The 16,029-nt window shown below is 39.8% G+C and overlaps 1 protein-coding gene across 1 annotated transcript; it reads left to right on the top strand.

Moving 5' to 3' along the window:
• The first annotated feature begins 1,413 nt into the window (after positions 1-1,413).
• Positions 1,414-10,396, top strand: OXSM (3-oxoacyl-ACP synthase, mitochondrial). Its single transcript, XM_065398628.1, has 3 exons — positions 1,414-1,547; positions 5,224-6,240; positions 9,086-10,396. The coding sequence occupies exons 2-3, from the start codon at positions 5,255-5,257 to the stop codon at positions 9,486-9,488; spliced, it is 1,389 nt and encodes a 462-aa protein (XP_065254700.1). The 5' UTR covers positions 1,414-1,547; positions 5,224-5,254; the 3' UTR covers positions 9,489-10,396.
• Positions 10,397-16,029: the final 5,633 nt, after the last annotated feature.

Genomic DNA, 16,029 nt, shown 5'->3' with positions numbered 1-16,029 from the left:
CAGTTGCTTATAACTTTGCCAAATGTAACCATTTGGGCTGAAATTTTCCATGCCGGGGTGCCAGCCTCAGGCTGAACTATTTTTGGAAAATTTCAGCAAAAACAATTCTGTTGTTTCTCAGAACAAAATTTTATGGAAAAATGTTTTGCCCATGTTAAAAAAAAATCTTATGACCATTTTGATGAGCAACTCTAGTGCCTCCATACTTTGGAGTAAGGACATGAAATTTGGTGGGGGCAGGTTGCCCTGATGTCAGGGATGTGCCTTTTTGCCATCCCCATGAAAATCTGCCCAAATTTGGTAAAGTTATGAGCTTCTGAAAATCTCAGTTTGCATGCGCTCAGGGGAGTTTGGCAGCTCACATCTCTGAAGATTCTATCTGCTGTGGGCAGACTCCACCAGAGGGATGCAGAGGCTGAGCAGGACTTTCTCAGTTGGTCCTCCCAACAGTTGGAGATTGCTGAAGTGCCAGGCACAGGAACTGAGAGTGAGGATCCTGTCTTTCCTGTGCTTTTAATGCCTCCCTGCTGGCATCCAGGCAGAGAGGAGGAGGAGGAGGAAGCTTAGCTACCTGACTGGAATATGGAGGAATAAATTGCCAATCCAAGGGAGTTGGTGAAGTGGAGAGGGTGGGGGTGGGAGAGAGAGGACGGGGATGTGACACTCAGGGATCTGGGACTGGAATGAGGAGCTGATGCAGGTGTGGCGTGTTAAAATGGGACTGGGGGCACGGACATGCTGTGCAACCTTAATTTGGTCCCCTTGTGCATATACTTTATGATCCTATGTAACTGTGTAATTAAAGACTATTTTTGTGAAAAGCAATATTAATTCTAGCATTTCCTAACTTCAGAATTTGTAACCCTAATGTTCTTTTTAATATAGTTTTATATGTGTAATACTAAATAAGATGATGTGAAAAAAAATAAAGTGAGGGAAAGTGAATTTTTGAGTTCTTGGTGCTCTCTTTTGCATGTTTTCTATTTCTGGATGTGACTTTTTCGAGAGTGCTTGGCTCTTTTTTTATTAATTTCCTTTTCAATATAACTTTATTCTGTGTGGTTTTTTAAAATCTCTATGACTCCTCCTTCTAGGGCTCTGCCTTGCTGTTTTTGTTCTGACTCCTCTTTTTGGTCTCTGTAGATAATCCTAATAGCTCTTCGATTCTGCTCACGCTGTGCTCTAAGATAAGTAGGGAGAATATTTCCACCACCTAAGAGCAAATTGAAGAAAGGCTCTGCTTATTGTCATGGGTGGGATTCTAACCGGTGTCGCAAGCAGAGTCTGTGAGATAAACACACCACCCATCTTACCCTGCCCCAACCTCACAGATAAATAGGCGAAAGCCAAGGAAGCAGCAGGTCACATGCCCTACCAATCCAGCGCCGATTTCTAGATTGGTGCCGGCGCTTCTGACCAATCGAGGAATCGGCAGTCGATTATCAAGTTGTCGAGGTTTGAGACCCCCCTTTTTTCCTCACGTGGTTTAGCCCACCGCCATTGGAGAAAGGGAGGGAGACAGAGCTGACCACAGAGGAGAGGGGGAGGTGAGATACAGATATGCGAGGAATGTGCCTGTCTCCAGGGTGGGATGGAATGAAAGAAGGAGGTTCGGGAAGGGCGCGGGGGGAAGGATCTTGCCCCCCCTGGAAATGGGCCAGGGCTGTTTCCCCCTCTCCTAGATACTAGGGGCGGGGAGGTTGCCCCCGGATGGAACGCGGCTGGGGCGCGGGGAGGGGGTTGTACTCACACCCAGGAACAAGCCGGGAGGCTGAGCGGCGTCCCCCGCCCGAGCCCCCCCCAGCAGAGCTCTGCCATTGCTGGTGAGGGAGGCGCGGTCCCAGCGTCTCCTGTGCTCGCCAGTCCCCTCTGCCCGCCAGGCATCGCGCAGCGTTAGAGCTTGAGCTGGAGTCACTCCCCACAGTGCGTGGAGAGAGGCCTCCACTCACTAGGCTGTGTAACCGCTTCCCTAGCCCCCAGGTGTTTACAGGCGTGAGGCTTGAAAATCCACTGTTGTTTTCAAACAGGGTTGCTAATTTGGGTTGGATGTATTCCTGGAGGTTTTCATCCCATGGCATAAACTTTAATTAAAGATTAATCTTGTATTCCTGGAGACTCCAGGACAATCCTGGAGGGCTGGTAACCCTATTTTCAATGCTGTGCCTAGGGGCTGGCAGTGAAGCCAGGGGAGGGAGCAAAACGGTAAAATATCCCCTAGTTTTATTCAGTTTGGAGGGCTCCACTCCTCCTTTGGTGAATCGTAAAGGTTTACCCCCTATAACAAAATAGTATTCTGTGTAATAATCTCAGCTACTCTAGCAGTATTGCCAACCCCAAATGTTCAAAAAACATGAGTCAGGCACACCAAAATCATGAGATTGGCTTTAAAATCATGAGATTAAGTAAAATAATAGCTTTGGTGTTTGTTTTGTGTGTGTGTTCTGCTTTACGAGCCTTTAGGGTTCGTAAATGGGGGTCACATTTTGAAGCTTTCTCCACAGCCAGAAGGGCTAGAAACTTGTTGGTATTGTAACACAAATAAATAAGAGCCTTCACTTGGGTATCCCTCACTTTGCACTTTTATAGAGATTTATACTTTCAATAGGCTGTAAAAAATACTAACTAATCCTGTGATGGCCCTTAATGTTAGTTTAACATTACTTTATTTCTTTTTATAGAACATTAATAACCATTAAATTAAGGTGGTGACTAAGCATTGTTTTTTTCAGAACGTACCTTGTTATAAGGTTTATTCTGACAATATATTCAGTGGTTCTCAAATTGTGGGTCAGTCGGGTCACTGGGGCTAGGGTGACCAGACAGCAAATGTGAAAAATCGGGACGGGGGTGGGGGGTAATAGGAGCCTATATAAGAAAAAGACCCAAAAATCGGGACTGTCCCTATAAAATCGGGACATCTGGTCACCCTAACTGGGGCTGACTTAGGCTTGCTGGGGTCTGGAGCCAAAGCCCGAGTCCAACAGCCCAGGGCCAAAGCCGAAGCCCAACAACTTCAGCCCTGGGCAGCGGGGCTCAGGGTACAGGCCCTCTCCCCCTCTGCTGGGGCGGTAGGACTCCCACTTTGGCCTTGGCCCCCCCCCCCACCTGGGACAGCAGGGCTTGGGCAAGCTCAGTCCCCCCTTCTGGGGTCATGTAATTTTTGTTACCAGAAGGGGGTTGCAATGAAATGAAGCTTGAGAAACCCAGCGTATTATGCCACATACTGAAGTCTCGCTGCCAAATATGCTGACTGTTGACCCACAGCAGAATATAAAAAGGAAAGCAGCAGCCTTAAAGTTACAACATGCTGCTGCTGTGAATTTAAAACCAATAGTGTTTTTCAGCCTGTTGTCACAGGAAATAAAATTACCGTACTTTCAGTTTTTCCTCCCACTCATTCCAACTGGAAAAGATATTTACCAAACTTGAAGAAGCTACATGCAAAATATAGAATAGGTTTCCCTGTCCTTTCAGTGCTCTTCATTTTTGCCTTTGGCCATATGTATGAAGGGGAAACATTATAAGAAAAAAGTGAGAAAAGTTCTACTAGTACTTGTCCTTGGCAAAAACAACAACAAGGCCAACATCCAAAATATCTAGTGTTCTACAATCACATGTTTTTACCCATATAAAATAACATCACACCATTAAACATTTGGCACAATAGAAATAAAGGCACTAGAACCAAATGCTGTCACAGGATTAATACTCTCTGTTCAAAAATAACCATCCAACTCTTTATCTAGCCGCAGGAGTACGTAACAGCATTCTATTACAGTGATATTATCTCCAAGTGCAGTTCCCCTCGGAAAAATTATTTGGTAAAAAAATGGCATGGGGTTCCAAGTTTATTTGTTTCTCATGGATGTCAAACCAAATTTGCTCCATTTAGAAGAGAAAGTGGTTATTTTCTAATTGGAAGCCCTGCAAACTCTACTTGGACACTTAATAGTCAAGTTGGGTTATTTCTTTCTTGTGTATCATCACAGGTAATAAAGTTCCTGCAAGCCAAATAATACCCTCATGAGCACCTACACAACAGGAATACAAATTGCCAAACCAGATCAGACCAATAGTCTAGTATCTAATTCTTTAACAGTGATCAATACCAGATTCTTCAGCTGACGGTGCACTATAACATTAATATAATAATGCAATGTTTTATGATGCTAGATATGGTTATTTTCAAAGTGAGAGCTATTAATCCTGTCACAGCATTATATTCCAGTGCATTTATTTTCACTATACCAATACAACTAATGGCATAGATGTCATTTGATGAAGGCAAATACATTTGATTGTGAGACATATGGTGTTTTGGAGACACTTCAAATAATTGCTTAAAAAGAGCAAATGGCCATGTTTCATAGCTTTCTAAATCGCAACTGTACTACATTTTTAATAAATGTAAATTAACTACTTCATATGCTCAACAGTATTTTGATATATACTATATGACTTTAAATAACTTTTTTCCCCAATTAGCAACAATTTAGTTTAAATTAGGGACTAATTTATAGAATTGCATTATCTAAATTTATGGTTAAAGTTTAATCAAACAAACTATCTCAAATGTGAAAAATCGGATTTTATTAAGTTGTTAAATCAAAAATGTCTTGATAGAGCAAAGGAATTTTTGCACCATATAAATGGATATTCATTCAAATACAATGTTAAACTAACATTAAGGGCAATCAAAGGATTAGTTAATATTTTTACAGCCTATTGAAAGTATAAAACTCTATAAAAGTGCAAAGTGAGGGATACCCAAGTGACGGCTCTTATTTATTTGTGTTACAATACCATCCGAGATTGAGGCCCAAATGTAATAGGTGCTGTATGAACACATTGTAAGAGATCCCTGTCCCAGAGAGCTAACAATCTGAATAAACAAGACAGACAAAAGGTGTGAGGGGAAAGAGAGGCATAGAGAGGTGAAGTGACTTGCCAAGGTGTCAGATCAGATCTGTGGTAGAGCTGGAAACAGAATCCAAGTCTCCCAACTCCCAGTCTAGTGCCCTATCCCCTAGACCATGCTGTCTCCCGTAAAGGTTATGATGAGTTCCTTAACTTACTGTAATAAATAGCCATGATAGGGCACAGGGAACACCATTCTCTGCAATTTAGAAAACACATGCATTTAAAAGACAAGTCCTAATTTTACTGTACCTTAAATGCTTTTTACATCAGCTATTTCATTGTTACCTTTTTTACCTGTTACAGAAACGTATTTCAGGTTACCCTGCTCTCCACCATGATCTCACAGTGCTTACCAGATTTCTTAAAAATTGTAAATTTTCATCACCGGAGTCCCAAATTACATCAGTGTTTAAGAAGTAGCAAAAATGGTTTCAGCACCAAGTCACTTTCCAAACGTCAAAGGCGAGTAGTTGTCACAGGTATTGGTTTAGTGTCTCCTCTTGGCGTTGGGACTCAATTCGTGTGGAATCGCCTTCTCCAAGGAGAAAGTGGGATTATCTCTCTGGATGGGGAAGAATATACAAGTGTTCCATGTAGAGTGGCTGCTTGTGTGCCAAGAGGAAATGGCAAGGGTCAGTTCAGTGAAGAAAACTTTGTGTCAAAATCAGAAAGCAAATCCATGTCTTCTGCCACTATCATGGCCTTGGGTGCTGCAGAGCTAGCAATAAACGACTCTGGCTGGCATCCACAGTCTGAACTGGATCACTTAACTGCTGGTGTGGCAATTGGAATGGGAATGGTTCCACTGGAAGATATTTCCAATACAGGCTTGATGTTTAAAACAAAAGGTTATAACAAAGTCAGCCCATTCTTTATCCCTAAGATCTTAATCAATATGGCAGCAGGTCAGATCAGCATTAGATACCAACTGAAGGGGCCCAATCATGCTGTATCAACCGCTTGTACCACAGGAGCACATGCTGTTGGAGATTCCTTTAGATTTATAGGCTATGGTGATGCTGATGTGATGTTGGCTGGAGGAACAGAAGCTTCTATTAGCCCCTTGTCTATAGCTGCATTTGCAAGAGCTCGGGCTCTCAGCACTAACTTTAACTCAAGCCCTAAACTGGCATGTCGACCATTCCACTCACAAAGAGAAGGATTTGTAATGGGAGAGGGTGCAGCTGTGTTGGTGTTGGAAGAATATGAACATGCTATGCAAAGAGAAGCCAGGATCTATGCAGAAATTTTAGGTTATGGACTCTCTGGTGATGCTTGCCACATAACAGCACCTAATTCAGATGGAGATGGTGCTTTTAGGTAAGAATTTGTAGATTAATTTGACAGATAAACTATTAAGCTATTATTTTCTGTTGGTCAATATTCTCTGTAAATTTGTCTAGAGAAATATTGTGCACCTCAGCATGAATACCATCCACATATCTTTTAACTGATGTGGGAGTGTTTAAAATACAACGGTAAGCAGATTTTCAAAAAGCCTGAAAACTTAATCTGAACAATGGAAGATTTTTGTAAGGTTTTATCTTATTTTTCTTGTGGGAAGGTAGTCTCACTAGATTCAGCCTTATGTAATATTATGGAAGCTTTATTGAATGTGGAAAATATTTCACTTTTACTTTTGATGTACACAGCTTTCACCATAAATGACTCCCAACAACAGCCAGATGTTAAAGGCTCTCTGAATACAATAAAACCTTTTGAACCTCTGTATTTAAGAGGAGAGATATTCAGCTATGAAAGCAGGTAATGCTGCTACCTGTGTTCTTTAGGAATGCTATTTAATTAGCCCACATTGAATTTCCAAATAGTACATTAGCAATTGTGTAGTAGTTGGAGAATGTCAATTCCCAGAATAATTACCTTAGATATTATCAGTGTGAATAGTTAAAATGCTCTCAAAAAGATTTAGGACTTGGTTTGAACAAGTTCCGTAGATGTGTCTATGCTAAGCACATGGTTAAAATAGAGACATGTTTTAAGTATCTTGCTTTGTTGGGGTCTTAATGCAGACTCAGTGCCTTCAGTGTGGTATTGGTGGAAAAGGTTAGAGTTGGTGGATGTAGACAGCAGAAATGCACTTTGGATTTTCACTTTGGTATGTCCTCAGATCTCTGTTTGCCTAGAATTAAGATATTTTCATGCTGTAGGCTGACTAAATGTCTTATTTTTTATAGTATAGTGCCATTTTTCAGCAATCTTTTGCCAGTCTTAAAATAAGCCTGCTTTTACATGGGATATCTGTGGAAAAGAAGGCATGTTGCTCTATCCATTACTGAGACAGAAAATCTTCTTTATGAAGCTTCTGCTCTAATAAAGTTGTTAGTCTCTAAGGTGCCACAAGTACTCCTGTTCTTTTTATGAAGCTAGTTTACACACAGTTTATATCTTTTTACTGTTTCACTGTTTTGACATTTTATGTTTATATTGTGTATATAGTGTAAATACCCTATAATTAAATTATCAATGAAACAACTTATCTGTATATATTTATTTACTGCTTGAGAGCCTTGTGTAGGCTGACTATAGGTCATTGCTAAAGATCACAGGTACAGTAGTAGCTTTACTAGCCTTCAGAGTTTATGGTAATATTATGCTAAAAATGTTACATATCAGTTCAAAGTAATGGTTTTCATAGCAGCTGTGATGCCCTTTGTGCGTATGTCATATTATTGTTACCATATGAAATGGTCAAAGAAAAAGCGAATATGGTAAAACAATCCAAGAATACAGACTAAATAAAAAGTGAAAGCATGGATGACAGTGGCACCTAATCAAAGCTAAACCTATTTGTCAATAATCTGAGTTTGCTGAGTGTGCCTATGTGAGCCAGTGCATTGTACTGACCCCATTAGAATTATTATTGTAGTAATAGTTCATAGTCAGTTCAGTTCTTCTGTTCTTAATATACCATGCCTCCCAGGATTTTTTCCTTTGTAAGGAAGAACTTCCCTGGCAAGGAAATGGACTAAATGACCAAACAGGTGGTTCTCCATATTTTATGTTGTTCTGATGTCTGTGTTTAATACCATATCTTTGCTTGGTTAACAGATTTTAAAGTAGAAGACTAATTTACCAGTTTTCTCTTTATAGTACTTGATTCATACTTAATTGCTTTAGACATTTATTTAGAAAATTTAAGACATTTATGATGAGATACTGAGATTAACCATGAACTTTCTCTCAAATTACAGATTTTTTTCACCACTGAGCTGATATGATCACACATTTGTAACACAGTTTTCCTATATGCATCTTATAATTGTGGCAGAATATGAATTAAATTCACAACAGGAAATAGAAAATTTTATATTAAACATTTTAAATTATGAATTGTTATATATTTTACGTTAGCAAAGAAATCTGAAATGTATACACTACACTTATTACTGTATATCAATTATTTGCTTCCCAATTTATATAATGTCAAGGGCATATAGTTTCTGTGAGATTTTCCTGCCCCTCTGGATTTTTTCTAGGGGAGAAAGCAATTTGCAGTAAAGTTCTGAACAGTGGTGAGGATGCGTCTAGGGATGTTGTGAGCAAAAGGGAATAATATAAACATGAGGGACAAAAAATGTAAAAATTAGGAAACTTTTTGTTTAATTTACTATGATCAAGATGGTTGCTGTAATCACTGAGGAAACTCTGCTTCTGACCTGGTGGCTAAACTAGAGAAACTTCAGCAGAGGGTAATTGAAGTTGTAAAATAGTTGGGAAAAATAATTTAAGATAATAAAACTTATTTTAGAAGGAGAATGATTGACCTTTGGATTAAAAACAGACCTCTAATGGACAATTATATCTGTGACCTGTGGCTTCATTCATTATATCCCCTTTTTCAACCTGTGGTATAACAGTTTTTCCACTGTAGACTTTAATTCCAGTCAATATATTCTATAGAAGAATAAAATATTTAAGATGACCAAGATCTAAGTGTGTATATTATTCTTCTGTTGCTGATAAAGTAAATGAGTCTCATTCTGCTCTGCCTTGCATCTTGTGTAGTCATTTATATTGGAGCAAAGTGCCTGTGAAATGCAACCATTCTGATTTTAGCATTTAACAGCCATTTCCACTCTGAACAGATGGCGGTGACTACAAAAGACAGCGGGAAATCAAGCTCTCTATTTTTCTTTTTCCTTAGATGTATGTCTGCAGCAATAAAAGATTCTGGAATATGTCCTGAGGATATAACATATGTCAATGCACATGCCACTTCTACGCCACTAGGAGATGCTGCTGAGAATCAAGCCATCAAGAGACTTTTTAAAGAGCATGCATACACTCTTGCAGTTTCCTCAACAAAGGGAGCAACAGGACATCTCCTGGGGGCTGCAGGGGCTATAGAGGCAGCTTTTACTGCACTGTCCTGTTACCATGGAATTTTACCACCTACTCTCAACCTGGATAGAACCGATCCAGACTTTGATCTCAATTATGTTCCGCTAACAGCCCAAGACTGGAAAAGTGAAAAACGACGCATTGCTCTCACTAATTCATTTGGCTTTGGTGGTAGTAATGCAACACTGTGCTTTGCTAATGTTTAGGTTACAATGTGTATGTGTGTGTAAATACTACAAATGCAAATTGGTAAATGCCCTGAAAAGTGATTTGTGGTACTTCATTATGTTTTGTTGTACTGTAACACTTTTTACACATCCCTTTTTATTCAGTCACATTGGAGACTTGCTTATTTTTTTCTTTTTTAAGTCTTACAGTCCTTACCTATTTATACTTCAGATTACAAAAGAATGAGTATTGCTCCCTGATCTTCCAAATGCTAAGTGCTTTCTTTGATTTCATTCACTTCACTGGGAGGTTAGGATACTCTGCACTTGGCAGGATTTAGTCCTTAATATTACAACTCCTGTTTGATCAACAACCCCATTCATCTCATTCTCCCCTTTAAGATATTGTTTGCATTACTTCCGGTTATGCAGAACTTTGAAATACCAAATTCAGCACTTTAATTAGGAATGTCTTATTTTAAAAAGAAAGGTATTAAAGTTGGAAATGCTCTAAAATTTTATATTAAATTAAATATTCAAAAGTACATACCACTGTTAAAAAAAAAAACTATTAATTGCTCTTTTTTTTTTTTGTTGGTAAGGTCAAGAATGTAAAAGTAGAATCTAAATGGAATTGTTCTTGCAAATGGTTTGGTAAAGATGTGGCTCAGTTAGATAGAAAAATAAACCTATTTCAGCTATTCTAAGTGAGGGGGAATCTGTCAAAACTGAGAGCTTTATTTACATCAGTGCTATATCTTTTGCAACATCAAAGAAGTAGACTCAGTTGAATTTCCTTTTCCTCAGAGGATTTAACAGTGAACAGAAATTTATTTGATTTGAAAGCATGATGGTTTTGTGTTTTCTTTATATGTATTGGTAATCCTGATTTTGTTTTACATTTTAATAGAAAGATTTAAAATAAATAAAAATTCCCCTACTCTGTTTGCAGTTCAAATATTCCAGATCCTGTCTGTCACTGACTCATCTATTTTAATTTTCCATGATAATTGATATACAAAGGTATATAGCATAAATAGTGAAAAGTAAATTATATTTTCAAAATTCAGTTTTAATAACCTGTGCTGTTAATGTGGGCTATATTGCCATTGAACTCAATGGGTGTTAAGTGAGTTCAGCACCTTGCAAGTTAGGGTGGATAGGAACGCATCTTCTGTTTTCTAATAATGTCATGTTTATCTTGACAGTGTTCCTTTAACTTCATAAATGGAGCTTTTTTGATGCATTGAATTCAAATGAAACGAAGTGCTGAATTTATAGCTGCTGCATCCCTTACATGGTAACATCATTTTGAATCTGTCAGTTTGACTTTATAAACAACTTAGTTATTCAGTTAAAAATGAATCAAATATAAAATTTCACTCAGAAATATATTTGCCTTAGAAACTTTTTTTACACTTGCTCCTCACATCATTAGTACAAGATTTGAATTCAAAGACCTTCATCACGATGAAATTACTCTGGTTATACATGTGGATATCTATTTAATTTAGTAAATGAAGTTATGAGGTTAAACAGTCTCACAGAATGGAAATTATGTCCTTCTGTTGTGCTATAATGCCATGTAATAAGGTAGAACTTTCTTGTTGGATCAGAAAAGTGGTCCATCTAGTCCAATCCTGTCTCCAGCAGTGGCCAGTAACAGCTGCTCTGGGGCAAGGTGCACGAAAGCATGCAGTAGGCTGTTATAGAGAAAATTTCTCCCTCCCTCCACTCCCAGTTCTTAGAGATTTGCATATGATATAAACCATCAGGGTTTATGTATCTTCCAATTTTTTTTTTCATATTTACTATTATAATTATAGATAGATATAAATGTCCAGTCCTTTTTTGACTCATGCTAAGCTTTTGGCCTCAATGATATGCATAAAAGGACTGTTAAGTGCACAGAAATATTAACAGCAGTCATTGAAAACAAACGTTTGAACTCATGGTCTCCTGAATACATCTCTCTCTGAATACATCTTCGTGCTAGCTTAGAGGATATTTTTATTTTAGGAATTACATAGAGTGCTTTTTGAATAGATCTCAGAGTGCTTTACAGTAGTGTGTAAGTATCATCCCTCTTTGGTTTGGTGATAGGGAAACTGCGGCACAGAAAAGATAAGTGACTTGGGCCAAGCTTACATAATTGAGAACATTACTGGAACTGGGAACAGAAGCCAGGTATCCCATTTCAGTTACTATGACCTATCCAGACTGCTAGTTAATGGATGAAAACATGGATCCTAATGAAAGTTGTATTGATTCTCACAGCTACAGTTATGCACCATGTCAAGTTATGGATAACTAATTTATGGGGAGATAAAGAGTGCTATATGAGGATGGACAATGTTTAACAGTAAAGGGAGAGAGATGGAGGTCCTAACATGATTAAATGTACAATTTTTAAGAAGTGTTAATAGTGAGCAGTACAAGATACTGCTGAAAGAATAACATTGAATTGCATTATTATTTGTATTACCATAGTACCTAGGAACCTAGTCATTGACCAGGACCTCAGTGTGCTAGGTGCTGCACAAACACAGAACAAAACAGCATCCCTGCCCCAAGGGGCTTACAATAAGTGTCAAAATCTGATAGATGCAAATGTGAAAGTTGTGTTTTAAAGCAAAAGTTGTAAGTATAGTGCAAGGTACCCACATTATGCCAATACTAGTAACACATTGATCACTCTGCCTTTTTACTTAATTAGGGTAGCTCTTTTATATACTCATTGCACTAAAATTACTTAGAAATGTTTATACAGCTGAGGGAGGCCCATTAAAAAGCCGGAACCCTGTATACTGTATGAGAATTGATGACTCTAAGATGATGGTACAAGGTATATTAATGAACTAGTCCCCTCTTAGCACCTGCTACATTTGCAGCTGTCTTTCCTCCCTGACATTGTTTTTCCAAATATTGTAGACTTACAGACTTTTCCGCACAGGTAATGTTCAAAAGTTTCTTTCTTCTCATCTTTGCTATAGAATTTATCATTTCTTCTGAGATGTGTTACTGGAAGCACCTTAAATCCAGGCAGTGAGACTTGATGAAGAGGTACATAATTATAGCATTATTGATCATGTCTCCACTTCTGCACTGCAAGAGTATTCACACAGCACTGATAATGCTCATAAGAAGAACATAAGACATAAGAATGGCCGTACTGGGTCAGAACAATGGTCCGTATAGCCCAGTGGCTCTCAACCTTTCCAGACTACTGTACCCCTTTCAGGAGTCTGATTTGTCTTCTGTATCCCCAAGTTACACCTCACTTAAAAACTACTTGCTTACAAAATCAGACTTAAAAATACAAAAGTGTCACAGCACACTATTACTGAAAAATTGCTTAGTTTCTCATTTTTACCATATCATTATAAAATAAATCAATTGGAATAAATATTATACTTACATTTCAGTGTATAATATATACAGCAGTATAAACAAGTCATTGTCTGTATGAAATTTTAAATCCTTCAAAGGAAACGAACAAAATAGGGCAATTATCGAGTGATCCATTCCCTGTTGTCCAGACCCAGCTTCTGGCAGTTAGAGGTATAGGGACACCCAGAGCATAAGGCTGTGTTCCTGACCATCTTGGCTAATAGCCATTGATGAATACATCCTCCATGAACTTATCTAAATCTTTTCTGAACCCAGTTATACTTTTGGCCTTCACAACATCCCCTGGCAATGAATTCCACCAGTTGAGTGCTTTGTGTGAACAAGAACTTCATTATTTTTTTTTAAACCCGCTGCCTATTAATTTAATTGAGTGACCCCTGGTTCTTGTGTTATGTGAAGAGTAAATAACACTTCTTTATTTACTTTCTCCACACTATTCATGATTTTTTTGTGACCTCTATCATATCGCCCCTAATAGTTGTCTCTTTTCTAGGATGACCAGTTCTAGTCTTTTTAATATTTCCTCATATGGAAGCTGTTCCATACCCCTAATTATTTTTGTTGCCCTTCTCTGTACTTTTTCCAGTTCTAAATATCTTTTATGAAATGCGGTGAGCAGAACTGCATGCAGTATTCAAGGTATAGATGTACCATACATTTATAGAGTGGAATTATGATATTTTCTGTTTTATTATCGCTCTCTTTCAAAATGATTCCTAACTGTAGTCAGGCGTGGACTCACCCCTGCGGCGCCTCCTGCTGGTCGTCTCGGGAATTAGCTCACCAGCCTCTGGAGCGCCCTCTGCAGGCCTGTGATCCGCCTGTCGTTGGCCCCCCGTGTCCCTCCCGGACCCTGGTGCCCTTGGCTTAGGTGCTGCCCCCCCTGGCAGTACCCCACTCTCTCTCTGGGTCTCCCCCTCCCAGGGGAACCCCCACCCCCTATCCCAATGTCACCTCAGTTGTGGCTACTGCCAGTCACCATCTACCCCCCCCCCCCCCCCCCGGGGCAGACTGCAGTCTATCAGCCAATCATCACCGGCAACAAGGGGTTTGGACTGGGCTGCCTTTACCCACCCTCTGGCTGCCCCTGTGCAACCCCAATACCTATTTGGGCCTAGGACCAGGCCCTGCAGCCTGGGGAGTTGCTGGCCTAGGGCTTCCCAGCCCCCGAGACCTTTCCCCAGCCCTGCCTTACTCTAGGTCGCCAGGTGAGCTCCCTGCAGCCAGGGCTGTCTCTCTCTCCTGTCAGAGAGAGACTCCTCTGCTCTGGCTACCCTGGCCTTCTTATAAGGCTGAGTGGCTCAGTTTGGAGCGTGGCCCCAGCTGCAGCCACTTCCCCAATCAGCCGGGGTTTTGCCCCTTTTCACAGCCCCAGCCCTCGGCAGGGCTTTTCCAACCCCTTCAGGGCTGGAGCGGGCGTTCATCCCGCTACACAAACATTGTTAGATTTTTTTAACTACTACTCCACATTGAGCAGATGTTTTCAGAATCTATCCTCAATGACACCAAAATCTCTTTCTTGAGTGGTAACAGCTAATTAGGCCCCATAATTTTGTAGGTATAGTTGGGATTTCCCCCCCCACCAATATGCATTACTTTGCACTTAACATTGAATTTCATATGCCGTTTTGTTGCCTAGTCACACAATTTTCTGAAATCCCTTTGTAGCTTCACAGTGAGCTTTGGACTTAACTATGTTGAGTAATTTAGTATCATCTGCAAACTTTGTCACCTCACTGTTCACCCCCTTTTCCAGGTCATTTATGAATATGTTGAACAGCACAGGTCCCAGTACAGAGCCTTAGGGGTCTACTATTAACCACATTCTATTGTGAAAACTGACCATTTATTCCTACTCTTTGTTTCCTATCTTTTAATCAGTTACTGATCCATGAGAGGACCTTCCCTCTTATCCCATGAGTGGTTACTTTGGTGTGGAACCTAGTCAAAGGCTCTCTGAAAGTCCAAGTACACTGTACTAAGTGGATCACCCTGTGACGTTGCACTCCATATGTTTTATGGAAATATGCGTATGAGTGTAAATATAATGTAACTGGAATATGTTTTATGCAAAAGGTCTCTTGTAAGGTATCATTACAAAGCTTATAATCTACTGAGTGTATTCATCCTATTTGTATGAATGTATCATTCTTGTATCTGAAGCTAGAAATATGAAGTATTACTCTGAAGTCCTATTGTAACTATGCAAAGTGTGGGCCATTAATGGTGGCTTAGGATCTTGATGGCTCCCATTAACTAGAACAATTAGTTGTAAATGGCTGTTTACTTGTAAGCCTTCCTGTGTTCCTGTGAGTCAGGCCGGAAAGAATGGAGGCTTGGGGTCTCACAGGACATGTGACCATATCACATGGTACCATCTTAAACCTGGTGCTTTTCCATTTAGAAGGAAGGGTGGGAACCCAGAGAGAGACAAAGGATTCCCGTCTTGTGCCAAAGCTATAAAAGGTGGTGGAACGGAACAAAGGGGACTGCCAGTCATGAGAAATCCCCTAGTTACTACCTGAGCTGGAGCTAACAAGGACTGCACCAGGGGAAAGGTTTGGGCCCAGAGTAGGAAGGAGTCTAGTCTGTGAAAGAAGCTTATTGGAACATCTCTGAGGGTGAGATTTACCTGTATTCAGTTTCTTAAATGTATTAGGCTTAGATTTGCGTGTTTTGTTTTGTTTTGCTTGGTAACTTACTTTGTTATGTCTGTTATTACTTGAAACCACTTAAATCCTACTTTTTATACTTAATAAAATCTCTTTTGTTTATTAATTAACCCAGAGTAAATGATTAATACCTGGGAGACCAAACTGCTATGCATATCGCTCTATCAATGTTATAAAGAGCAGACAATTTATGAGTTTACCCTGTATAAGCTTTATATAGAGTAAAATTGATTTATTTGGGGTTTGGATCCCATTAGGGTCTGGGTGCTGGAGATAGGTAACTTGCTGAACAGTTTTTGATTAAAGTCTGCAGCTTTGGGGGCGTGGACCAGACCTGGGTCTGCGTTGCAGCAGAGTAGCATGTCTGGCTCAACAAGACAGGGTTCTGGAGTCCCAAGTTGGAAGGGAAAACAGGCTCAGAGGTAGTTTCAGCACATCAGGTGACAGTCCCAAGGGGGTCTCTGTGACCGAACTCGTCACACACCCTTGTCCACATG

The sequence above is a fragment of the Emys orbicularis genome, chromosome 2 (genome assembly GCF_028017835.1).
Source record: "Emys orbicularis isolate rEmyOrb1 chromosome 2, rEmyOrb1.hap1, whole genome shotgun sequence".
Taxonomy (NCBI): Eukaryota; Metazoa; Chordata; order Testudines; family Emydidae; genus Emys; species Emys orbicularis.
Note: the sequence above shows the minus strand (reverse complement) of the source record. Positions and strands in the feature narration are given on the sequence as shown.